Source organism: Lates calcarifer, linkage group LG18 (genome assembly GCF_001640805.2).
Source record: "Lates calcarifer isolate ASB-BC8 linkage group LG18, TLL_Latcal_v3, whole genome shotgun sequence".
NCBI classification, from domain to species: Eukaryota; Metazoa; Chordata; class Actinopteri; family Centropomidae; genus Lates; species Lates calcarifer.
Window position 1 is genome coordinate 4,711,320 of NC_066850.1, and position 25,607 is coordinate 4,736,926.

Here is a 25,607-nt window from a genome sequence, read left to right on the forward strand (position 1 = left end):
ACATGCAGTTTAAGCAAACTAATCTCATTAGGCTATAACATAGTACTTTGAAATTTTGCTGCATTATAATGCCTTTAATATCACAACTTTTCCTTAGATTAGAACTAAAATAATCTTATCCTGCAGCTCTAAAGCCTCTGATAAAATGTCACATTAGTATTTTCTCCTGGTGTAAGATTGTGGGACATGTAGAGGGTTGGAATGGGTGAGATTCAGTAATAATAAACCAGCAAGTATCATATAGTTATCTTTATGACCCTGATACAGTGGCCACAGTCAGTTTAAAAATCTGGCAAAGCCTCTTGTGGAAAATCAGCAGTTTTTGAACTTTAAATTAAAGATGAAAAAAGTTTCCAGATACCAATTAATAGTAGACAGTTATTAGGTTAACAGTTAACATAATGCACAACGAGGAGCATAACGTTTCAGTTGCAGTTTTACTATTTTCATGATTAACAACGTTATAAACTCAGGAAAAGTTTGCCTTTAAAGACAGAGTGGATGGCTCTTAAAAGAGCCTGTGTGGTCCCCCTCCCCTGATTGGCTGAGCATAGGGGCTAACTGCGGAGGATTGTGTTTCCATGGAAACCAGTCCCTCAGATAGCTGACTGCAGTCTGCACATCAAATGTGCTCGGGAAGAAAATAAGACGAAAGGAGGTTAAAAACTGAGACCATCTACAAACAGGAGCAGCTTTTCCAGACAGCAACAATTCACACACCTTAGGTAGTAATGACCTACCTAATGACTGTCAAAATATCAATATCAAATGTATGAGATGATATAAATACTCTGCATGACATATGAACTTATTAAATCATGTTCTTACTGAATACTAATAATAATGTATAATCATTACAAAACAACACTAGAGCAACATTCAAAGATCATGAGTGCTAAGTGCAAAACATAAATATATCAGTGAAAAGTGAAATTTTTTTCATACAAAGTTAATTTCTCAGCTTTTGCGCACAAGACATTAAGCACACATAGACTCAGACAGACAGATTCAGCCTAAAAACAGCACAGTGATATTAAAGTTTATTAGGTCATTCTGATCAATTAAAACTGTAACGAAACAATAGAATCTGCAGTGCTCTACTCTTTACATCAAAGGTTAACGTCAACAGTTTAATGGTTCTGTTTCCGCGCAGTAGACCGTACGGTCCTCAAACACGTCCGCAAACAAGATTCAAATACCTACCCAATCTGTCCAAGCCACACTTGTCTATCTGACTCCATCATCATGAGTGGTCGCGGTAAAGGAGGCAAAGGACTTGGTAAGGGAGGCGCCAAGCGTCACCGTAAAGTTCTTCGTGATAACATCCAGGGAATCACCAAACCCGCCATCCGCCGTCTGGCTCGTCGTGGCGGAGTCAAAGCGTATCTCTGGTCTCATCTACGAGGAGACTCGCGGTGTGCTCAAGGTGTTCCTGGAGAACGTGATCCGTGACGCCGTCACCTACACCGAGCACGCTAAGAGGAAGACCGTGACCGCCATGGATGTGGTGTACGCTCTGAAGAGACAGGGCCGCACTCTGTACGGCTTCGGAGGTTAAACCTGTTCGTTCATCTCACAACACAACGGCTCTTTTAAGAGCCACCCACCAAGTCACTGAAGAGCTCTTTTCCTTTAACCTTACGTAAAACATGAATTTGAGAATGTTAATGTAATAAGACAATCCAGTTATACCTACTAAATATGTCTAAAAAGCTTTCACAACATTTACCAACAAATATACCCACTGGGAAATTATCCATTAGGTATCTACTATTTTTGCAGCCTTCGTTTGGTTTATTATTTGAGTGAATCATATTCTCCTATAAGACTCCTAGTTAATCTACTCTCGGCATCTCACAAACACTTGGCTACTTACACCTAAACCCATTTTTTTTTTAAACTTTACTTTTACTTTTCTCTTTTTGTCACGTCTCTTCGTCCCAAATGAAATTTGGTTTTCATTTTGTTTGCTGGAAAGAATGTTTGGATAGAATAAAGCTAAACCCTAACCCTAACTCTTTTTGTTAACTTATAGTACTTATATTACTTAACCATCCTTTTTTTAATTTTATTTTTAAATGTTTTGTTTTGTTTTATTTATGTTATTTATTTATGTTCCCAGTACAAATGTAACATAATGTCACCCTCTTAAAATAATTGCCTAAGTCATTTTTTTTTTTTTTTTTACAATTTTTTTTTCCCCTAAATCATCTCCTCATGATGCTGGCCACCTCTGGTGAAACTGCCTACATCCTCAGTTAAACAGATCGTGCCATTCTACCCCTTTAGTATAATTGCCTATGTCAAGAGTGTGACTATTTTAGTTTTAATTTGCTATTAAGTTATTTAATTCTCTCATGTTCCATGTTTGACTGACCTTCTGGTTTGTATGTCAATAGGCATCTGTTGTTATAACTGTTTTGATTAAAATTGTTAGTAAATATATATTCAACAAGTGGTTCAGTTTTTTGTGTTTGTGAAAAATTATTTTAAGAGGGTGACGATAACATAACTTCATGAGAGTTCCCAACACGTACTGATAATGCAACTGTAAATATTACTGATTTAACCGTCTCTTTTGTTTCTTCTCTCTGCTCACAAATTGGCGCCTAACTGGACGAAGAAAGTTACCACGCGGACAGCTCGACCAATCAGGGGAGGGGGACCACACAGTCGTATTTGCATACAGCCTGTATAAGAGTAGATGCTCTCAGTTATTGGGCTTCATTGGTATCTGCACCAACCAAGAAAAATGCCTGAGCCAACGAAGTCTGCGCCCAAGAAGGGCTCAAAGAAAGCCGTGTCCAAAGCCCCTGGAAAAGGCGGCAAGAAGAAGAGAAAGACAAGGAGGGAGAGCTATGCTATCTACGTCTACAAAGTGCCTGAAGCAGGTTCACCCCGATACCGGAATCTCTTCCAAGGCCATGAGCATCATGAACTCCTTCGTGAGCGACATTTTTGAGCGTATCGCCGGTGAGGCCTCTCGTCTGGCTCACTACAACAAGCGCTCCACCATCACCTCCAGGGAGATCCAGACCGCTGTCCGCCTGCTGCTGCCCGGTGAGCTGGCTAAGCACGCCGTGTCTGAGGGCACCAAGGCTGTCACCAAGTACACCAGCTCCAAGTAAACAGCTCTGCAGCGCTAATACAACAAGCCAAAGGCTCTTTTAAGAGCCATCCACTCTGTCTTCAAAGACAAATTTTTCCTGAGTTTATAACGTTGTTAATCATGAAAATAGTAAAATTGCAACTGAAAGCCTATGTACTTGGTATCTGGAATCTTTTCAAATGTCAAAAAACTGCTGAGAGTCGATAGCAGCAGATATATAGTAACTTGTGTATAATAACTTTTCCATGTTTTATTCATTTTGTATTTTACCAGTGAAATACTACAGCTGAATATTGCAAAATTTACCAACTTGTAACAGCATACAGTTAATATACAGAGAATTATTTTGATCATCCAATAAACGGATGATTTATACTAAACCAGTAGTAGTAACTTAGAACAACCAGTTGTTGTTACTGTTGTATTTTGTATTATCTATTGTATTCTTAGCCCATGGACGTAATATTAGTTCTCATTTTATTGGTTAAACTGCATCAAGTACAATATATTATTATATAATAATAGGGAATCTTGCTCTTAAGTGACAGATGTGTGGCTCTTAAAAGAGCCGTTGTGTTGATTGGTATCAGGCGAATTTAAGCCCTCTCTCCGCGGATACGGCGGGCCAACTGGATGTCTTTGGGCATGATGGTGACCCTCTTGGCGTGGATGGCGCACAGGTTGGTGTCCTCGAACAGGCCAACCAGATAAGCCTCGCTGGCCTCCTGCAGAGCCATGACAGCGGAGCTCTGGAAGCGCAGATCGGTCTTGAAGTCCTGAGCGATCTCTCTGACCAGACGCTGGAAGGGCAGCTTACGGATCAACAGCTCGGTAGATTTCTGGTAGCGACGGATCTCTCGGAGAGCCACGGTACCGGGCCTGTAACGGTGAGGCTTCTTGACGCCGCCCGTGGCCGGGGCGCTCTTACGAGCAGCTTTGGTGGCCAGCTGCTTCCTGGGGGCTTTGCCTCCAGTAGATTTACGAGCAGTCTGCTTGGTTCTTGCCATTTTCCTTTCTTTGAACAGGAGAAAAGTGTATAGCGAAGAGAAGGGACTCGTTTCTCTTAAACCGAGGGACCGGCCGTGGAGTCGGTGACGCTGCTTTAGACCTCCGGGTCCTGATTGGTTAGGGGCTCTTTCTGGGAGCTCAGCTCCGCCTAAAGCAGCGACCCACCGCCTGAACCTCCGCTGCTTATTGGAGAAAAGTCTTTTCAAAATGTCCGCCAAAACTCGGGCGGGCCGCCCTCTTCTCTGATTGGTTAGAGAGGAACTGTCACGCGCTCTGCTACGCCAGGGAAACACATGAGTAAAGTGCAGGGTCGGTCTTTTATTATAAGATTGCTATCTATTTTGTAAATCCCAGCGGGTAAACTTTATTGTGTGTAAGACAGAGAAAGAAAGGTTTTTGAATTTTATTTTACTAATATTTTAGATTTATTTCCAGTGAGATATCATAGTTTATTGTGATTTTACTGTTTTGAACATTGCTGCTACTTCTCTGGTAACAACAGTAAAGCTGTATCTTAAAATAAATTAATTCTAATCCTGTTCTGAATTTATTTTTCTTAAGTGATAATATAGTATAAAATAATAATAATGGAAATCAGCTGCTATTTTATTATCCCTGCACAATCAGAATCCTTCATTACGAAGTAGTGGCTTCATCCTGAATTTGAGGATTTATTGCATCTATGTGATTTTAGTTTTTGGTGAACCTTGGGCCTTTTCCCTTTGTGTTGTTATTCACTAGACTTGAGCTCAGTAAGGGGTGTTGTAAAGCTGATGTGCAGATTAGTTATTGATGATTAGTCGGCATTTACCTTTCTCATAAGAAATGAATCAATATCTAAAATAGAGAAAAACGGGAAACAGCTCTGTAGTGAAAGAGTGTGTGGCTCTTAAAAGAGCCTTTGTTTAAGATGTTCAATATGTTGCAGCTCACTTCTTCTTGGGTGCTGCCTTCTTGGCTTTGGGCTTGGGTGCAGCCTTCTTGGCGGCAGCCTTCTTAGGGGCAGCGGCCTTCTTTGCCTTGGGCTTTGTAACCTTCTTGGGGCTCTTGGCGGCCTTCTTAGCGGGCTTGGCGGCCTTCTTTGGGCTCTTAGCCTGCTTCTTGGCCGCTGGCTTCTTGGGCTTCTTCGGAGACTTCTTAGCGGAAGCCGCCTTCTTGGCCGCTGCAGGTTTCTTGGCGGCGGGCTTCTTGGCTTTAGGAGCGGCTTTCTTTGCGGGCTTTTTCGCCTTGGTTTCAACCTTTTTGGCCAGTTTGAAGGAGCCGGAGGCCCCGACCCCCTTGACTTGGATTAGGGCCCCCTTGGTCACCAGGTTCTTGAGAGTAGTCCTGACACGGGCTTTGTTCTTCTCCACATCGTAGCCTCCGGCAGCCAAAGACTTCCTCAGGGCGGCTGCTGAAACGCCACTGCGCTCCTTGGATGCGCCCACAGCCTTGACGATGAGCTCCCCGAGGCTGGGACCAGTCCTCTTGGGCTTGGCGGCCTTCTTCTTGGCGGGTTTAGCCGGAGCGGCGGCTGGAGCTGCTGCTGGTGCGACTTCTGCCATTTTTTTCTTTCTTTAGCTGTGTTCCTGTTCACGTTGAGACGAGAGCCAGAGTGTGAGGGAATCCGCAGCAGGAGGCGGTACTTGAACACACCGTGAGAGCCGTGGAGACTCAATCAGCCCGGAGCTCCTCCGTGCAGTCTGAACAGCGGACACTTGTGTTTTCTCCTCACCGATAAAACACTGGAAAAATCGCCGTGGGAGCAGCGCTGCAGGCAGACAGCGAAGGGAGCCGACAGCGACCGCGTGTCTCTTCATATTGAAGCCGGTCAGAGCTCTGAGGGTCTCTGTGTTTGGTTTGTGGAGCCTCCAAACCTCGCCTGTTCACCGCGGTAACCCGCGCTGCTCCACGGCTTTTCCTACTCACTTCTCCCCTAAAATGCTTTAAAATGCACCACAGATCCACTAAAATCGGTTTTCCCGCTGGCTCAGATGTTCCTTTAGGGACTGGGAGTAAAAACAATCATCTATTGATGATCTGTTTGTAATAAACTGAAGCTGATCTGGTGGCAGCAAACACACTGGTGATGGCCGAGGCTCGGGTCGAAGCACAGCCAGACTTTTTGTCAGAACCAGTTTATATCTTTAGTGTAACAGATGACATGATCACACTAATCAATATATCACTAATCAATATATTAATAATGAGTTGTAAATGAAATCAACAGGTGAATACTGTGTCTCAGGGGAATTAAAGGCTGCCCATGAAACAACATAAAGGACCTCAGACTCTTTATAAATGATGAAATGTAAAGTTTGGATCCAGGAGGCAGACCCCTTCTCCACATGTAAGATTAAGTCTAAAATTGACAGTTAGAGCTGGCTCAGGCTTGTCTTGAACTGTGACTAAAACCTTAGCCGAGGCTGCCCTGGGATTTCCCATGATGCACCATTCATATCTCAAAAATACATCTTACTAACTCGGCTTCTCCTCCCTGCTCTTGTCTCTTCCTGTTACTCTAATATTATTATTATTGTCATTATTATTTTTTATTATACTTTCTGTGAATGAGTATGATATATATTAATCTGAAGATATCCCTCATGGAGCAAGTATATACTGTGGTTTTATTTAATTAATATGAAAATGAAGTCTATAGTCTTTGACCTTTACTCTTTTTCAGCATCTGCTTCTGCTGTCATTTACTCAGGAGTGTTATTAAAACTAATTTAATGATCCAGACTAAAACTAAAAACATTGCAATAATGGGAACTATGACAATACCAATACACCATATCCCTTTTTTGGCAAAACATAATTTAGCACAACAGATGTACTTATGTAAAAATCAAACTATCTACTGATACTGATCTGTTATTATTACAATTGATTTTTTTTAAATGTTCAAACTAAATTTAATTGTGTTATAAATTAATTTCAGTTCCTTACAAAAACCTCTCTTTTTTTGACATATTGGGTAATACCTGTTCACTGGTGGAAGAGTTGCCACCCAGACTATGCTGGCGCTCAGCATAGACGCTCTCAGGAAGGACAGACACGACCACACCCTCATAAATGGAGAATGCATGGAAACTGTCAACACCTTCAGGTTCCTGGGCACCCACATCTCAGCCAATAACTCCTGGACTGACAACACCAAGGCCCTAGTGAAGAAGCCCCGCATGTCATCAGGAAAAACAATCTGGACAAAAAGCTGCTGATGGCCTTCTATCACTCCTCTATGGTGAGTGTACTGACATACTGTATGGGTGTGTGGCATACAAGCTCCACAGCTAAGGACAGGAAGGCTGTGCAGAGGGTCATCAACACTGGCTGCCCTCTGCCCTCCCTGTTGCCTCAGGAAAACTAGGGCCATCCCCTCACATCCCACCCACCACCTGTTTGACCTGTTGCCCTCTGGATGGCGCAGGTCAATCAAGTCTCACACCACCAGACTGACTGGGCCATACAGACTGCAAACAATCACTGAACCCCACCCCTACAACTCTCTCACACACAGAACCACATTATTCAACCCACCTTGTGCAACTTAAAGTGTCCTGGTTTCATTTTTGCACAAAGTTGTGTTTTTTCTGTCTACTGTGTAAACTTTTGCATTATATTTTGTATTTTATTGTTTATACATTCTTTATACTAATGTTTATTAAAGTGTGAATTCATACATTTCTGTGCTACGAACAGGAATTCAGCTCTCTAGATGATGTGGGTGGCTCTTAAAAGAGCCGTTGTGTTGTGAGATGAACGAACAGATTTAACCTCCGAAGCCGTACAGAGTGCGGCCCTGTCTTTTCAGAGCGTACACTACATCCATGGCGGTCACGGTTTTCCTCTTAGCGTGCTCGGTATAGGTGACGGCATCACGGATCACGTTCTCCAGGAACACCTTGAGCACACCGCGAGTCTCCTCGTAGATGAGACCAGAGATACGCTTGACACCACCACGACGAGCTAGACGGCGGATGGCGGGTTTGGTGATTCCCTGAATGTTATCACGGAGGACTTTACGGTGACGCTTGGCGCCTCCTTTCCCAAGACCCTTACCTCCTTTTCCGCGACCACTCATATTTACTAGACAGAAAAAAATAATACCAAGACTGCCCCTTGTGTCGATATTTGAACCTTATTTGCGGACGTGACTGAGGACCACAGGCTGTCTTGCGCGGCAACAGAAAACGATAAACCATGACGTCAACCCTTTGTTTTGCGAGTAGAAGCAGGAAATAATGGATTGGTGGATAATTTTTGTAATGTGTGACTTAAGAAGTCTTTCTCTTTCAAGTATCCTGCTTGAATATTGTGAATTAAGATGTGAGTAAGTATCACGCTGATATCAGGTGATTCAGAGTCAAAATAGTCTGATATATCTGATCATGTTGATAGTAAAACCTCTTCAGTATAAAGCACTAAAAAGCAGGCACTGTGGTTGAGCAGAGCTCCACAATGATTTTCATTCCCTGTACAGTACAGTACGGGCACATGGACAAAGTTACTCCATGTTTTCTCTGTGAGAACCTGAAGCCTCCTGTCCAACAAGTACGATAAAACTAACACGGTGTAACCATTATGGTGAAGGTAGGGTTCATACGCTTTATATTCCCATTATTAAAGGGATATAATAGCGCTATGTTATAAATCTATCCCCTTACACGCATTGCTTCGGCACTGAACCATTTCAAACCGGCAACATGTTAGCGTACTCAAACTTAGTTCTGGCTTAATGCAGTCTGCTCTGTATGTTGTATGAACACATATTAAAAGTGCTTGTAGAACAGACATGTGTCCCGCTTAGACTTTGAATTAAATACAAGGGAAATGTACTCTTAAGTGACAGATGTGTGGCTCTTAAAAGAGCCGTTGTGTGTTAATTGGTATCAGGCAAATTTAAGCCCTCTCTCCGCGGATACGGCGGGCCAGCTGGATGTCCTTGGGCATGATAGTGACTCTCTTGGCGTGGATGGCGCACAGGTTGGTGTCCTCGAACAGGCCGACCAGGTATGCCTCGCTAGCCTCCTGCAGAGCCATGACAGCGGAGCTCTGGAAGCGCAGATCGGTCTTGAAGTCCTGAGCGATCTCTCTGACCAGACGCTGGAAGGGCAGCTTACGGATCAGCAGCTCGGTGGATTTCTGGTAGCGACGGATCTCTCGGAGAGCCACGGTACCGGGCCTGTAACGGTGAGGCTTCTTGACGCCGCCCGTGGCCGGGGCGCTCTTCCGAGCAGCCTTGGTGGCCAGCTGCTTCCTGGGAGCTTTGCCTCCAGTAGACTTACGTGCGGTTTGCTTCGTTCTTGCCATTGTTTATAACGGTTCTCTTTTCAATGAACACGATGGAGAAGAGGCGGCTTGCCTCTCTTTATAGTTGATGCCGGAGTGCTGCTAACGCTGATTGGTCCAATGTATACACGTGATGTAACCGAACAGCTATTGGTCAAAAAAAAATGTGAAAATTCAAACTGACCTCATCTCAGGGCGGTTACTCAGTAATAGATTGTTGAGTAAGTTTTAAACGCTTTGAACAATCAGTTATGTTTTACAAATATAAGTGCAATGAAATTACTTAAATAATATAAATAATTAGACTGGTAGGTGGGGAAAATGGTAAAAGTATATGTCTAAAAATAACCTGACATAAAGGCTGTAGTTTTTAATGTGTGTAACTAGATACATGACATAACCACAATAGAGCATCTTTCTATAACTAAGATTTTTATGTAAAAAAGTAATGATTTGAAAAACTAAAAGAAGAATAGCATATGCATTTGGTTGTATTTCAGGCATGACACGTATAGATTAGTAAAATAGAAATGATATGTGGTATCTTAAAGTCAGGATGTGGCAGTTAGCTACAACAGAAGCTGTAGTAAAGAGGTAATTCAATCTATAATGTCAAAAAAATGTATGTAAATCGGTTTCAGAGTTTATAAACATTGAACTGATATTGTAACGTGAAAGGTGAATCAAAGTCAAAGTCTGCTTTATTGTCAATTCTGCCATATCTACAACCCATGGTGCAGCAAGGAAAACACTCAAAAATAGTTTATACATAGCAAAATATTTAAAAATAAATATTAAAAAATAAACATCTACAACACAACAAGTCCATAAATACAGACTTAAGGCACATAACAGGTTAAAGTAGCAATTTTTAGTGCAAATGTAGTGTGAATAAGGCTGAAGCATTGGTCTGAATGTGTTAAATAATAATATGCTACCACTTTCTACCTCTATTCAACTCCATTTTAGAAAGAAATACTGTTAATCCCAGTATATTTATTGTAAAGCTAGTTATTTGGTTCATTTGAATTTGAAACACAATTACTAAAGATTAAATAATCAGTTCCTGATCGTTTGGGTATATGACCCTTACAAAAGTACATTTATTATTTGAATTATTTGAGTGACATAAGTTTCTGCTGTTTTTTTTTTTTTTACTCAATTTCATTGGGAAACATTAAGCCTCTTGTACTTGACTTATTCAGCCCCTACTGAATAGTAACATACATAAAAACTATGAGATTTATGTTATTAGTTATTACTAGTGATCGTTATGTTATAACATTTAGGAAGTAGTAAATTATAGTAACTAACGTTGTTACCATATATTCTCAGCATAAAAGACGATGTATTTTTAAGATAGAATGAGTGCATATTCCCTAAACAGGAAAGTTTGTCTTTGTAGACAGAGTGGGTGGCTCTTAAAAGAGCCTTTGGTTTATTGTATTAACGCTGCAGAGCTGTTTACTTGGAGCTGGTGTACTTGGTGACAGCCTTGGTGCCCTCAGACACGGCGTGCTTAGCCAGCTCACCGGGCAGCAGCAGGCGGACAGCGGTCTGGATCTCCCTGGAGGTGATGGTGGAGCGCTTGTTGTAGTGAGCCAGACGAGAGGCCTCACCGGCGATACGCTCAAAGATGTCGCTCACGAAGGAGTTCATGATGCTCATGGCCTTGGAAGAGATTCCGGTGTCAGGGTGGACCTGCTTCAGCACCTTGTACACGTAGATGGCATAACTCTCCCTCCTTGTCTTTCTCTTCTTCTTGCCGCCCTTGCCGGGGGCCTTGGTAACGGCTTTCTTAGAGCCCTTCTTGGGTGCTGTCTTTGCTGGTTCTCCTGGCATGGTTGAGGTTAATCGATGTCAAGCAACTGTGGAATCTTTAGGCTGCGCCGGCTTTACTTGAACACACGATTTGCTAATATTACTGTGTTGTCCCCACTCTGCTATTGGCTGGATTTTTATTGCGTCAAATAGCACATGCAAGCGGAAGTCTCACAGCAATACGTGGGCGTGGTGACAGGGAAGGGAGATGTAATTTAACCTCAATATATCGGGACAGAAAACGTATTTTTGATTGTTTTACGATGCATCAACTAAAATACAATGCCACAAGCATGGAACCTCCCTTTAGATAAATTCAACTGAATTTGTGTGCTTTGAATAGACGATAGTTAATACTATATTGGTGGTATAACTGTGTTGTGCATAGTTATCACTTGTTTCAGTCGTGGGAAATCGTCAGCTTATTTCTTCCTGACAAGTACTTACGCCAATTCTGTTCTGGATGTAAATTCCTAACCCCAATCCTGGTGTTATATTAACATTCTTATCTGTCTATGTGTGTACTTTCACATGTGAAGTCTGCTAAGACTGAGTGATTTACATCAAATAAACATAAGTCAAAAGATGTTGATGAAATAACGGCTGCTATGAAATCTACCGAATAACAAAGGAGAAGAAAAGTATGTGTTTCATTTGCATTAAAAACATAGCAATGCTCTCCGAGGTTTTAACCGCACTTCCCTTCACCAACTGAAGGATTGGCTCAAGTCCATAAACCGTTGTAAGACTTTCGAGTGCAGTTTGACGCAATGAAAATCCAGCCAATAGTGGAGTGGGGACAGCACAGCAACATTTGTATCTCGTGTGTTCAAGTAAAGCCGGTGCACAGCACAGTGGTCACAGTTGTTTGACAACACCAAACTCTAACCATGCCCGGAGAACCAGCGAAGGCAGCGCCCAAGAAGGGTTCCAAGAAAGCCGTCACTAAGACTGCCGGTAAGGGTGGGAAGAAAAGGAGAAAGACCAGGAAGGAAAGCTATGCTATCTACGTATACAAGGTGCTGAAGCAGGTCCACCCTGACACCGGAATCTCTTCCAAGGCCATGAGCATCATGAACTCTTTCGTGAGCGACATTTTTGAGCGTATCGCCGGTGAGGCCTCTCGTCTGGCTCACTACAACAAGCGCTCCACCATCACCTCCAGGGAGATCCAGACCGCTGTCCGCCTGCTGCTGCCCGGTGAGCTGGCTAAGCACGCCGTGTCTGAGGGCACCAAGGCTGTCACCAAGTACACCAGCTCCAAGTAAACAGCTCTGCAGCGTTAATACAATAAACCAAAGGCTCTTTTAAGAGCCACCCACTCTGTCTACAAAGGCAAACCTTCCTTAGTTTAGTATCTGAATACTCACTGAGAATTAAAATTTACTTATTTTTTTTTTTTATTCTATTTCTTTTTCTTTTTTTTTTTAAGCAAAGAACAACGAAAGCATAGCAAAGTGCAAGAAGTATTAGAGTATTAGAAGTTAAGTGCTGTTTGTAGGTCATAGTAGCAGAATTGAGTACTAGTTATTAGTCCTCCAGCTCCAAGTAAACCCCTCCGCAGCGGCTCTTAAGAGCCACCCACTCTGTCTGCAAAGGCAGATTTCGTTTTCTATTTTTTTCGTCATTTTATTTTATGGGGAGAAAAGAAATAGACGTAATACATATTTGCAACGTGCAGTCATCTGTGTGATCAAGATACATCTTATATATTTGCAGTTTTTGAGGTACAGTCAACTGTATAGCAGTTTCAACAAAAACATACAAGGTATGCAAGAGCATAAGTATAATAAGTATGTATGTGTAAAGTAGGAATAATGAAACATTGCTCTCTAGATGATGTGGGTGGCTCTTAAAAGAGCCTTTGGGTTGTTGTGAGATGAACTAACAGGTTTAACCTCCGAAGCCGTACAGAGTGCGGCCCTGTCTCTTCAGAGCGTACACTACATCCATGGCGGTCACGGTCTTCCTCTTAGCGTGCTCGGTGTAGGTGACGGCATCACGGATCACGTTCTCCAGGAACACCTTAAGCACACCGCGAGTCTCCTCGTAGATGAGACCAGAGATACGTTTCACTCCGCCACGGCGAGCCAGACGGCGGATGGCGGGTTTGGTGATTCCCTGGATGTTATCACGAAGAACTTTACGGTGACGCTTGGCGCCTCCTTTCCCGAGTCCTTTACCACCTTTTCCGCGACCACTCATTTTGCTTGAATGATGCTTCTTTCGAAAGTGAATGCGTCTGAAATTAGGGCATTGGATTTAAACCGCTTATACGAACGTAAGTGAAAACAGAGGCACCATGTTCCTCTTTTCAAGCTAGAGCCTGTGAGCGACAGCATTTCCAGTTGAAATTCCTTCAAAATAAAAGTAAAACATTAACACCTGACAATTCTATTGACCTCTAATATTCACCCGGGCACCAACACTTTTTTTCCATACTGTTTTGATTTGTGCAGTTGGGTATCAGTACCAGGGGTTGGTGCGATTTACTTCAATCCTACTGGATATTCGGATGTGAAATTTATGTTTAGTAAAGTTTAAATTGAAGCCCGTGCAACAGATGACGTTCAGGGTGATCTGTCCTTATGGTACAGTTAACATCTTAAGCTGTGGACACATCGAAGAGCCATACACATTTCTTTTTTTTATCACAAAGATCTAATTCTTGCACCACATCAGCTATTTTCGTTGCTTTCAAAAACTCAGCTTCTCAAGTCAAGTCAAATTTTATTTATATAGCGCCAATTCACAACAGAAGTTATCTCGAGCTTCTCACAATTTATGATACTAATATTGACCAAATATGTACCACATGCAAGATCAACTTTTACCCAATGTCAAGCCGCACAAGAAAATGGACTGACCATATGTTCTTGCTTTTCTTTGACCTGGTTGCCACAGAAAGCTGGATCAAGTACAGGTCAGACCACCAGGTCTTTGGAGGCAGCACATGCATCACGGTGCAGGAGAGAAGGATGCAAACTTCTGCAAGTGTATTAAATGTAATATGTCTTCATGTGTTTAAAAGACAAAAAACTGCTTCCTGTTGTTCCATGCATGATCTGTTAGTGCAGTGTATGACATAACCTAATAACCCCACTTTAGTTGACACCAGTAAAATATATATATATATATATATATATATATATATATATATATATATATATATATATATATATATATATATATATATATATATATATGTGTGTGTGTGTGTGTGTGTGTGTGTGTGTGTGTGTTTGAATGTAAATTACATCTGAGATTTTAGACAAGACTTCTGAAACATGCATCAGTTTACAAGCACATTTATATAGAATTACCATACAAATATTAACAAGTTAGGGGGCTATTGAATGGGTTTTTTGAGTGTTAACACACCAACATTCCTCACCACAGAGTGACATCTCTTTTCATTTGAACTGGGGGAAACTAGCTTTTTAATGAGAAGTGGGTGGCCCTTAAAAGAGCCTTTGTGATCGTTGTATCTTGTCATCTGTTTACTTGCCCTTCACAGACTTCTCAGTCTTCTTGGGTAGAAGAACAGCCTGGATATTGGGCAGCACACCACCCTGAGCAATGGTGACTCCGCCGAGCAGCTTATTCAGCTCCTCATCGTTGCGGACAGCCAGCTGCAGGTGACGGGGGATGATCCTGGTCTTCTTGTTGTCTCTGGCGGCATTTCCAGCCAGCTCTAAGATCTCAGCGGTCAGATACTCAAGCACAGCCGCCAGATAGACGGGAGCTCCAGCGCCGACGCGTTCAGCATAGTTCCCCTTTCTCAGTAGCCTGTGAACACGGCCAACAGGGAACTGGAGCCCGGCACGAGAGGAACGGGTCTTGGCCTTAGCTCTGGCTTTTCCGCCAGCACCAGTCTTACCACGTGAAGACATTTTTCTTTTTCTTGATTACAATTAATTTGTTATAAAAGTTGACAGAATAACTTTCAATTGTTCAAGTCCGACTTATATATATAACTACTATCTGGTTGCTTATTGGTCAGGTACAGCTTCAGTGTGATCACCCAATCAGAATAGTCTGTCATGTTACTTTAGCAAGCACGAAGCTTCCGCCTTTCCGCGTGTGAGACTTACAAAACAAAATGAAGTGAAATTTAATAAATGAAACTGAAAGAAAATAAACGCAACAAAGGAAAACTGATATAATATTTAGCACAATATTAAATTTCAAGAAAATCTTTTAATGTGAATTTTACTCAGGACTAAAAGCTGGCCTGCCTGGCACCATTCCAGACTCAAGAGTACCTGAGTGGAAAGACCTGTTTACAAATATTCATTTTGTACATCAATATTAACCAATTTAAATTCTTAAAAGTGACATGGAATAAGACTTAGGCTGATACTCTATTTATTATTAACCCTTGGAAATTTGTTGTTATTGAGTTTATCCCCACACACATGCTCAGTCGTGAAATGTATTTAATTTTACATCTATGCACTTCTACTGCCTGTACTATGAATATTTTGCCATAATTACTGTAACTTACCTGCATGAAATGGCAATACAGTTGGAAACAACTCCAGTGTGAATGTTGTTTTATTTGAATATATTTATATTACAATGAGTGGGAATTATTAAATACACAGACGAATGGAGGAAAACACACACAATAAATGTGTTTATAGTAAGTATAAGTAATGTTCAATTGAAGGCTGCATCCTATGATAAATCATTTGGGTGGAGTACTTAACAACATGCAACATAAACATACAAATGCATATATAGCAGCCGCTTGGCTTGAATAAGTAACAGTTTCAAATGCCTTTGTATTTAATTCCTCCTCTTTGTGTTTAGCACAGTGGAAACAATAGAAGTAAAATAAAAAATAAAATGGAATAAAAAAACCATATCAAACAAACAAGGGAAATCACAAAATAAACATGTTTTTGACAATATGAACAGGATAAACAACCAACGTTTTGCCTCACCTATCGTGGTGCATAAAAAATGACAGGAGAAAAAGATGGAGGTTGAATAAGCCTCTAGGGGGAGCTGTAGCACTGAATCATCTTGCATCATAACCAATGTCACTGCTTTTGACTGTATCATTCACAACACATACACTCACATACGTTCACCTGTATAAAAGGATTTGAGCTTCCAGAAAAATATACCTGTTCAAATATACAAACTATTCAGTGCAAATACAAGGTAAAAATATAAATATACATATTTAAAACGTAGAAACTTGTTCTTGAGTGAAATGTGGGTGGCTCTTAAAAGAGCCTTTTATGAGTTAAGTTCAATACATTTACTTCTTAGCTGGCTTCTTGGGAGCAGCCTTCTTGGCCTTTACAGTCTTGGGCTTGGCCACCTTCTTCGCAGCTTTCTTAGGTGTAGTGGCCTTTTTGGCCGCCTTCTTCGCCGGGCTCTTTGCAGTCTTCTTCTCCGCACTTTTCTTAGCAGCTGCAGGTTTCTTCTTCGGTGATGTCTTGGCTGCCTTTGGCTTCTTCACGGCTGCTGGCTTAGCGGCGGCCTTCTTCGCTGCTGCTGCTGGCTTTTTGGCCTTGGGGGCGGCGGCTTTCTTCACTGCCTTCTTGGGCTTCTCAGCAGCCTTGCCGGCCTTGAAAGAGCCGGAAGCTCCGGATCCCTTGGTCTGAACCAGGACGCCTTTCTGGGTCAGGCTCTTGATGGCACGTTTGATGTGAGCGCTGTTGTGCTCCACGTCGTAGCCTTGAGCTCCCAGCGCCTTCCTCAAGCTCACGTAGGACACTCCTTTCTTGTCCTTAGAAGCGGCCACGGTTTTCATGATGAGCTCGCTAGCGCCGGGTCCAGACTTCTTGCTCGGCTTGGAGGCCTTCTTCTTCGGCGCTTTGGCCGGAGCAGCTGGGGCAGCGGGTGCAGCTGGGGCGACTTCTGCCATTGCGATGTCGAGTGATTTCTATCTTCTAGTCCGATTAGACTGATACTCATCTCACTGTACAAAGAGGAACTTAAACACATCATGAGAACCGTGGAGACTCAACCTAGTCTGCTCTTCACCACTGCTGCAGGAATACAGGCGATACTTGTGTTTTCTCTTTGCCAAGAAATGTAGAAAATAAATACTAGGGGGGCGTAATTAAGTGTAAAATTTAATCGAACGGAGAGCGAAGGAGTTTTTCTTCTTATGTAAGTCAAATAAAGCTTGTAGGATTTCTGTATTTTAATTGGGGAGTGTTTAAACCTCTCCTATCGGTCGCCGTGTGAGGCGATGCTCCGTGTCTTTTCCTTGTGATTTCTGTCATAAATGCTTTAAAATACACCAGAAGCCCAAATAAAAGAGTTTGACAGTGAAACAAGAAGTTCGTTCAGAGATCCGATGTGAAAACACTCAAGTCTTACGAATATTTTTTTATTAAATAGACGTTATTTTGGTACCTGCAAACACACTCACGTAGGTGGGAGCTACTGACTGAGCTACTTCCTGACACAGTGTGTGTCATCTATCTACCACAGTTATTCTTTCTAAATTGAGGACAGAATCATACTTGGATCATACTTATTGCAATTCTAAATGCGTAAGACATTTAACTATCACTGCAATAACAGAGAAGCTCTTACACAGACCCTAAAACCCGGAGGTGACAGATGTACTGTCAACAGTTTGTTTATCTAAACTCCTGTTGACTGATTTTTGTACAATATCAGATGAACCACGATACAAATTATTTCAGCAGGGTATAAAAATAAACAGTCACTCAAATAACTAATTGAAGACCGATATTGGGTAATTAAACAATTCAAGTGTCTGATTTGGATGATCAAATGCAAGAATAAAAACACTTATGCACAATTACAACATTAAAGTCACAAAGAAAATGGAGTTAAATAAGGGAGGGAGTTAATTCACTATGAATTTCACAACATACCTATAATGAACATAATGAACTTAATATAGTAAAAGAAATTACTATACAATGTAAATAATTCACATCTTATGCTGTAAATATACTGTTTTTGAGCTGCACTAATCTGAAAGTGACGTGGATTTGGGTTAAAAGTCCCAAACCACTGGGCTACGATCAGAATTCTTCAGCCTGATTCAGGTATCCAAAAATTATCAGGAGACGGCAGTGTCCAAGGCAGCAGAGTTTACTTGTCGACAAAGAAACCCGAGAACAGTTCAAAGTGCACACAAGTTACACCTGAAAAGCTCTAAAAATGCACTGGCTCTGTCTCTCTTTATATACAGTTTTGGCTGTGACTTAGATCATTTCATTGGTTTACTCCATTAAAAACATGGGTTTTGGTTAACTGTCTATCCCTATGTTAAAAGTACACCATTATGTATCAAGGCACATATCTTTGTGGTGGCAGGCACATGGGTCTTTTTGCTAGATTATTTGCTGAGTCAGGCTAAAGCTGGCCCTGTCCTCATCTGACCTGTTCACTCTCTGTTATACCCTCCTGAGAACCAAGGGAAAAAAGTGTCTTACAATTTCTGTTTTTGTGTGATTTCCTATCTATTTGGGCCAAAAAAAACACCTTACAATTTTAATTTTTTTAAATATATTTTTTATTTTAATTTCACAGCATGTCCATTGTAGAGGACAACAGGACGATATCTGTGTGAAAATAGAACTAAATTTAGAAAACAAGAAAAAAGGAGCAGATTATATCTTTGGCTTGGAAGGGTAACTCCAAATACTTAAGAAAGATAAAGGTGAACAAAATGTCCATTATAGAGGACATAAATGAATGGGCCGGGTCTCAGGCCTGTCCTGATTATGTTTTTTAAAAACAAAGTTATCCCTTACTTTTACACCAGTATTTCTTAACTCTCCCTAGCATCATTTTTTAAAAAGTATCTAACTTTTTCACACTTTAATATGGATTATACAAGGTATGCATTATATGCAATGAATACTAACATCTATTCTCACACAGTAACATGTTACATATGTTTTCTTTGAATCACTTTTTGAATCATGTAGTACAGTATATGATAATACCATTTCACACAAATGTTCTTTAAGATCATTAGCTTGCTGCAATATTTTCTCTTTTTAGAGGCACTTTACTCTTTGCACATCACATAGCTGTTGGCTTCTTACACTACAAAGGTGTTGATGTAAATCATGTGGTGATAATAGTAACAAAACCTCTCAGTAATGGCAACATTATCAAAATGAATGAGGAACTGTTGTATTACACTAACTTACTGATAATCCATAACATTTTCTACATTTTTACTGTAAAGATAAGCCTACATTTAATGAGGTGTTTTATGCACAATGTAAATTGTCTGGCTATTTTATGTAGCTTTTTGTATTATTTACATCAAGAATTTGAATTTTATGGTTTCTAATAATCTAAAAGTGATCATGAACCATTTGGTTCTTGGTCACTTGTGTTACCTTTCTCCCCCAATTGCTTGGTTTGGCTGAATGACCAGCTTTCAGTTTTAAATCCTTACAAATTTACAACCACATTTTGCTAACTATCAGGCTATAGATCAGAGGACTGGTATGAAACCAGTGGCATAAATACAGTGCATTCATAAAGTATTCATACCCCTTCACTTTCATTTAAGTTGTTTTAAGTTGCATCCTATGATAAAATAAAAAAAAAAACCTTACCAGTGTACACTCAATACCATATAACAACAAGGCCCAAACAGAATTTTAGAAGTGTTTGCAAATTCATTATAAAGAAAAAACTGAATTACAAATTTGATGTAAGTATTCAGACCCCTTGCTGTGACACTTGAAATTTAGCTCAGGTTTGTCCCATTTCTATGGACTGTCATTGTGTGTTTGATGTTTCTATACCCTCATTGCATCTCTTGTCCTGGTTCTTCTAAACTTCTCCCATTTCAGAATTATGGGGGCCACTTTGCTCTTGGAAACCTTCACTACATCAGAGATTTTTTTTTTTTTTGCAACCTTCCCCTGATCTGTGCCTCAACAATCCTGTCTCTGAACTCTGCAGACAGGTCTACAACCTCATGCTTGGATTTTGCTCTGACATACTGTCAGCTGTGAGAGCTTATATATATAGAGCTTATATAGACCATATACTCAGCCTTTCCACATCATGTCCAATCAACTGAATTTACCACAGGTGGACTCAAGGTGTAGAAACATTTCAAAGATGATCAAGAGAAATAGAGGGTGCCTGAGTTAAAGTGTCAAAGGGTCTGAATACTTATGTCAACTTCACAATCCAGTTTTTCCATTTAAAATATATTAGCTAACATTCCTCAAATTCCATTTTCAACATTTTTGAGATGTAAAATAGTCACAAAAGAATGTGACCAAGCATTTTCTGGAGACTGCCTGTGACAGAGTTTTAAATGTGTTAATAACTGGGCTGGAATATATAAGAATTTGGATGGCTGCATGGGAGAAATACACAAAATTCTGTATGAAATTCAAAAAACACATTATCCTTCTAGTCACAATTGTTACCCACTTTCTCACCTACTTTTCCATGAATGAAAAAATTATGACTATTGACAGATTACCACAGAAAATGTCAAATCAGGTTATTATGAACTAAATAAGATGTCAACATGAAGCAACCAACAGTTAAAACTGAAAGAAAGACTAAATATATTTTAAATATACCCCTCTGCCTACCAGTAATCAGGTGTAATATGGATGTGACAGGCTGTTTTTCAAATGTATGCATTCAGAACTAATCTTATGTTTAGTAAAGATATGCTGCTACTACTACTACTACTACTTATGATCCATTTCTCTTGGAAGTTGCACATCACAAATACACTGATCTCATAAAACATGAACAGCAAATGTGTAATATATATATATATATATATATATATACACATACACACACACACACACACACAGAGAAAGAGAGAGAGAGAGAGAGAGAGAGAGAGAGAGAGAGAGAGAGAGAGATAGAGATATATACACTACCACATGGCAGTCTTACAGGCAGTTGCAGGCCTTGGGTCACATGAGCAGCCAGAGTTGAGTTGATCTTTCTAAAGTAGTAAATAAGTCAAATAAAATGGCTGTTTTGATGTGCATTTGCTTTAATGACAAAGAAATAGTGTCAAATTTGCTTAAGTATATCGAAAATCTTTGGCAGATTGAAATAAATTATATACAAAGTGACTGTCTGCCTTAACAAGGATACAGTCCCAAACAATCTTTGAGTGTGTTTGCAGGGGCCAAACTAACCTCTGTTTAATACGAAATACACCGAAAAGGCAGACTGTTTGTACTTTGACTCTATGAACAAACATCTCTTCTTAACATCCAAGTGGTTTTAGTGGACTTCGTTTGTTTTTTAAAACATTTATGACAGAAATCACAAGGAAAAGACACAGAGCAACGCCTCACACGGCGACCGATAGGAGAGGTTTAGACGCTTCCCAATCAAAATACAGAAGTCTAAGAAGCTTTATTTGACTTACATAAGAAGAAAAACTCCTTCGCTATCAGTTCGATTAAATTTTACACTTAATTACGCCCCCCTAGTATTTATTTTCTACATTTCTTGGCAAAGAGAAAACACAAGTATCGCCTGTATTCCTGCAGCAGTGGTGAAGAGCAGACTAGGTTGAGTCTCCACGGTTCTCATGATGTGTTTAAGTTCCTCTTTGTACAGTGAGATGAGTATCAGTCTAATCGGACTAGAAGATAGAAATCACTCGACATCGCAATGGCAGAAGTCGCCCCAGCTGCACCCGCTGCCCCAGCTGCTCCGGCCAAAGCGCCGAAGAAGAAGGCCTCCAAGCCGAGCAAGAAGTCTGGACCCGGCGCTAGCGAGCTCATCATGAAAACCGTGGCCGCTTCTAAGGACAAGAAAGGAGTGTCCTACGTGAGCTTGAGGAAGGCGCTGGGAGCTCAAGGCTACGACGTGGAGCACAACAGCGCTCACATCAAACGTGCCATCAAGAGCCTGACCCAGAAAGGCGTCCTGGTTCAGACCAAGGGATCCGGAGCTTCCGGCTCTTTCAAGGCCGGCAAGGCTGCTGAGAAGCCCAAGAAGGCAGTGAAGAAAGCCGCCGCCCCCAAGGCCAAAAAGCCAGCAGCAGCAGCGAAGAAGGCCGCCGCTAAGCCAGCAGCCGTGAAGAAGCCAAAGGCAGCCAAGACATCACCGAAGAAGAAACCTGCAGCTGCTAAGAAAAGTGCGGAGAAGAAGACTGCAAAGAGCCCGGCGAAGAAGGCGGCCAAAAAGGCCACTACACCTAAGAAAGCTGCGAAGAAGGTGGCCAAGCCCAAGACTGTAAAGGCCAAGAAGGCTGCTCCCAAGAAGCCAGCTAAGAAGTAAATGTATTGAACTTAACTCATAAAAGGCTCTTTTAAGAGCCACCCACATTTCACTCAAGAGAAAATTTCCTGATTTTTAGTGAGTTCACATACATATTTACTTGTACTGAAGTATTTCTACATTTGAACATGTGATTTGTATTTGTTTGGTGGGTCAGATCATTCTTTGAGTGCAAGTACATGCTTCCAATGAGTTAGTTTATACTGTATATATATATTTTTTTACTTTTTATAGAATCTTAGCTGAGTATAAAAACTACCCTCAACATATTCCACATTAATGATGATGGGATGCTGCATTTTTGCAGCATAAACATTATTTATATACAAAGCTGTTCAGTTGTATATTTTCCTAACCTTATTGTCATTGCACATAGGTAAGTAACAGTCATCACAAAAGAAAATGCAGTATAATGCATTTACATAGTGCAGACAGTTGAAGAGCATGTATGTAGCTGTAAAAAGTTAAATTAATTTGCTTAACCTCTCAATGACTTTCACTAAAACTGCTGTGGATATCTGAAGTCTAGTTGAGCTGTAGCAGCATTACAAAGTTGCATAAACTGAGCTAAGATTAGTGAGAGGGAAAAGGCCATAAACAACTCTGCAGGAGGTCATAAACTTCACTTTACATGTCTGGTTAATAATTTACTACAGAACAAATTTCACAGATTAGTAGTATATGTTTATATTTACTGAACGTACATATTCCCACTTGGACGTACTGTTCTATAGGTTAGATCATTTCTGTGTGGGTGAACTTTTTGGTCATACATCGCTGATCACCTGAGTTTTTCCTCAGGGGATCATTAAAGACTTACCTTATTCACATTGCCCTCATTGCACACAGTAAGTTTAATTGAGTGAAAAATAACTAGATACCTGTCAAGTAAATCTGGCTACCTTGCCATGACACATACATTTACGGTCATTTACCTAAACTGGACTGGACCACTGTAGTTACATTGAACAGCTGTATCAATCATGGTCATTTATTCAAATCATTTTACAATTATTATTATAATCACTTACATATCATAATAATGTACGGTTGGGGTTGTTATAACCAATATTTGGTGCCAATATGGATCATGCAATACATTTTCAGTCTTAAATTAATAAAGCATTAATGAAGTTTCACATTAAATATTAAATCCAATATATGCACACTTATGGACAAATACTAAATTTATATACAAAATGTGCAGAATTAATGTAGACTTTATTTACTAATTTATTTAATTTCTTCTGATGAGATTGTTTATTCTATAAACTTTTATAGTTGTAATTACATTACATTTTTGTTCCTTTACTTAAACCTGTTTGAGTTCTTGAGGAGTGATCTTGAGACTAACTGCTGATCACGTGCACACAGTGGACCAATCAGCGTTGGTAGCGCTCCGGCTCTGGCTATATAAAGCAGGCAACTTCAACTGAAAGGTCACAACTTTTTTTGAGAAAGAGAGAGAAGAGCTCACTCACAATGGCAAGAACCAAGCAGACAGCTCGTAAGTCTACTGGAGGCAAAGCTCCCAGGAAGCAGCTGGCCACCAAGGCTGCTCGGAAGAGCGCCCCGGCCACGGGCGGCGTCAAGAAGCCTCACCGTTACAGGCCCGGTACCGTGGCTCTCCGAGAGATCCGTCGCTACCAGAAATCCACCGAGCTGCTGATCCGTAAGCTGCCCTTCCAGCGTCTGGTCAGAGAGATCGCTCAGGACTTCAAGACCGATCTGCGCTTCCAGAGCTCCGCTGTCATGGCTCTGCAGGAGGCTAGCGAGGCATACCTGGTCGGCCTGTTCGAGGACACCAACCTGTGCGCCATCCACGCCAAGAGAGTCACTATCATGCCCAAGGACATCCAGCTGGCCCGCCGTATCCGCGGAGAGAGGGCTTAAATTCGCCTGATACCAATCAAAACACAACGGCTCTTTTAAGAGCCACACATCTATCATTTAAGAGCACATTTTCCTTCATACTAGTATCGCATTCCACAAAATTGGTAACGAATTACCTAAATCTTTCAGTTTGCCGAGCGTTCCGAATCAATGCGGAAATCTCAGTACTGAACAACTGAGTGTAAAAAGATGACCTAAGCAATTGGTGACTTGGTGAAGCTCGAGATTATTACAATTTTATATTTTATGCCACTGTCAAATTAGTGGCATAAATATAGCCAGCATTTTAACTTGACTTGAGTTTGAACACTTGCACTGCTGCTTTACAGTGTTGGTGTACTACATTACTTAGCATGCACAAGACGACGACGCCAATATTATAGATGACTTTATTCATCCGATTATACATAAAGACTGCACTTTTACACACTGCACTACACACATTCAAGTGTAACATCGATATAAATGCAAGGATTATGCTTGTTAGATGATGTGGGTGGTTCTCCAGCAATATCTATCGAGTAGGGTTTATCAATGAGTATTAGAGCGGTCTAGTGGGTAATCTGTAAACGTTAAGTAAGAGCTTTAGCTTGATAGTTACCTGTATATGTTTAATATATAAAATCACCAATTTAGACTAAATAATGTCTTATCTGTTAACTGTAACACCCAAGGTCATACTGTATTGAAACGTTAAAAGAAAAGAGCTCTTTATGACATGGTGGGTGGCTCTTAAAAGAGCCGTTGTGTTGTTGTGAGATGAATTAACAGGTTTAACCTCCGAAGCCGTACAGAGTGCGGCCCTGTCTCTTCAGAGCGTACACCACATCCATGGCGGTCACGGTCTTCCTCTTAGCGTGCTCGGTGTAGGTGACGGCGTCACGGATCACGTTCTCCAGGAACACCTTGAGCACACCGCGAGTCTCCTCGTAGATAAGACCAGAGATACGCTTGACACCACCACGACGAGCCAGACGGCGGATGGCGGGTTTGGTGATTCCCTGGATATTATCACGAAGAACTTTACGGTGACGCTTGGCGCCTCCTTTCCCGAGTCCTTTACCTCCTTTTCCGCGACCACTCATTTTGTTCGGATCAGAAAAGCTGATATCGCAGGAGAAGCTCGCGCCGATATTTGAATCTCTTTTGCGGACGTAGTTGAGGACGTACATGCGCCTCTACGCGCATAACAGCTGTTAAACGGTTGACGGTTAATTCTTCGCTGTAAGGCGGGAAATTATCTGGTGGTACT

At 41.1% G+C, this 25,607-nt stretch overlaps 10 protein-coding genes and 1 pseudogene across 10 annotated transcripts; 5 read left to right on the forward strand and 6 right to left on the reverse strand.

Annotated features, from left to right (window-relative positions):
* The first annotated feature begins 1,206 nt into the window (after positions 1–1,206).
* Positions 1,207–1,581, forward strand: LOC108899803 (histone H4-like). Its single transcript, XM_018700450.2, is given in 2 exon segments — positions 1,207–1,377; positions 1,379–1,581. Coding segments are annotated over 2 exon segments (312 nt in total). The 5' UTR covers positions 1,207–1,245; the 3' UTR covers positions 1,559–1,581.
* Positions 1,582–2,737: 1,156 nt separating this feature from the next.
* On the forward strand, positions 2,738–3,261 carry LOC108899796 (histone H2B 1/2-like; annotated as a pseudogene).
* Positions 3,262–3,658: 397 nt separating this feature from the next.
* LOC108899806 (uncharacterized) lies at positions 3,659–9,462 on the reverse strand. Its single transcript, XM_051077873.1, has 4 exons — positions 9,004–9,462; positions 7,877–8,188; positions 5,068–5,651; positions 3,659–4,449 (listed from the first exon to the last, which is right to left on the reverse strand). The coding sequence occupies exons 1-4, from the start codon at positions 9,410–9,412 to the stop codon at positions 3,706–3,708; spliced, it is 2,049 nt and encodes a 682-aa protein (XP_050933830.1). The 5' UTR covers positions 9,413–9,462; the 3' UTR covers positions 3,659–3,705.
* LOC108899793 (histone H1-like) lies at positions 4,904–5,803 on the reverse strand. Its single transcript, XM_018700442.2, has one exon. It carries the CDS (start codon positions 5,659–5,661, stop codon positions 5,047–5,049), a length of 615 nt encoding a protein of 204 aa, XP_018555958.1. The 5' UTR covers positions 5,662–5,803; the 3' UTR covers positions 4,904–5,046.
* A 612-nt stretch (positions 9,463–10,074) lies between the features above and the next one.
* LOC108899800 (histone H2B 1/2) lies at positions 10,075–11,270 on the reverse strand. The gene has a single exon (XM_018700448.2). It carries the CDS (start codon positions 11,231–11,233, stop codon positions 10,856–10,858), a length of 378 nt encoding a protein of 125 aa, XP_018555964.1. The 5' UTR covers positions 11,234–11,270; the 3' UTR covers positions 10,075–10,855.
* A 780-nt stretch (positions 11,271–12,050) lies between these two features.
* Positions 12,051–12,533, forward strand: LOC108899801 (histone H2B 1/2). The gene has a single exon (XM_018700449.2). It carries the CDS (start codon positions 12,103–12,105, stop codon positions 12,478–12,480), a length of 378 nt encoding a protein of 125 aa, XP_018555965.1. The 5' UTR covers positions 12,051–12,102; the 3' UTR covers positions 12,481–12,533.
* Positions 12,534–12,900: 367 nt separating this feature from the next.
* On the reverse strand, positions 12,901–25,542 carry LOC108899844 (histone H4-like). The gene is made up of 2 exons (XM_018700532.2): positions 25,261–25,542; positions 12,901–13,237 (listed from the first exon to the last, which is right to left on the reverse strand). Exons 1-2 carry the CDS (start codon positions 25,525–25,527, stop codon positions 13,106–13,108), a joined length of 399 nt encoding a protein of 132 aa, XP_018556048.1. The 5' UTR covers positions 25,528–25,542; the 3' UTR covers positions 12,901–13,105.
* Positions 14,649–15,566, reverse strand: LOC108899799 (histone H2A-like). The gene has a single exon (XM_018700447.2). It carries the CDS (start codon positions 15,103–15,105, stop codon positions 14,713–14,715), a length of 393 nt encoding a protein of 130 aa, XP_018555963.1. The 5' UTR covers positions 15,106–15,566; the 3' UTR covers positions 14,649–14,712.
* LOC108899794 (histone H1-like) lies at positions 15,752–17,163 on the reverse strand. The gene has a single exon (XM_018700443.2). It carries the CDS (start codon positions 17,094–17,096, stop codon positions 16,485–16,487), a length of 612 nt encoding a protein of 203 aa, XP_018555959.1. The 5' UTR covers positions 17,097–17,163; the 3' UTR covers positions 15,752–16,484.
* Positions 21,784–23,295, forward strand: LOC108899795 (histone H1-like). The gene has a single exon (XM_018700444.2). The coding sequence runs from the start codon at positions 21,851–21,853 to the stop codon at positions 22,460–22,462; it is 612 nt and encodes a 203-aa protein (XP_018555960.1). The 5' UTR covers positions 21,784–21,850; the 3' UTR covers positions 22,463–23,295.
* Positions 23,911–24,404, forward strand: LOC108899798 (histone H3). Its single transcript, XM_018700446.2, has one exon. The coding sequence runs from the start codon at positions 23,945–23,947 to the stop codon at positions 24,353–24,355; it is 411 nt and encodes a 136-aa protein (XP_018555962.1). The 5' UTR covers positions 23,911–23,944; the 3' UTR covers positions 24,356–24,404.
* Positions 25,543–25,607: the final 65 nt, after the last annotated feature.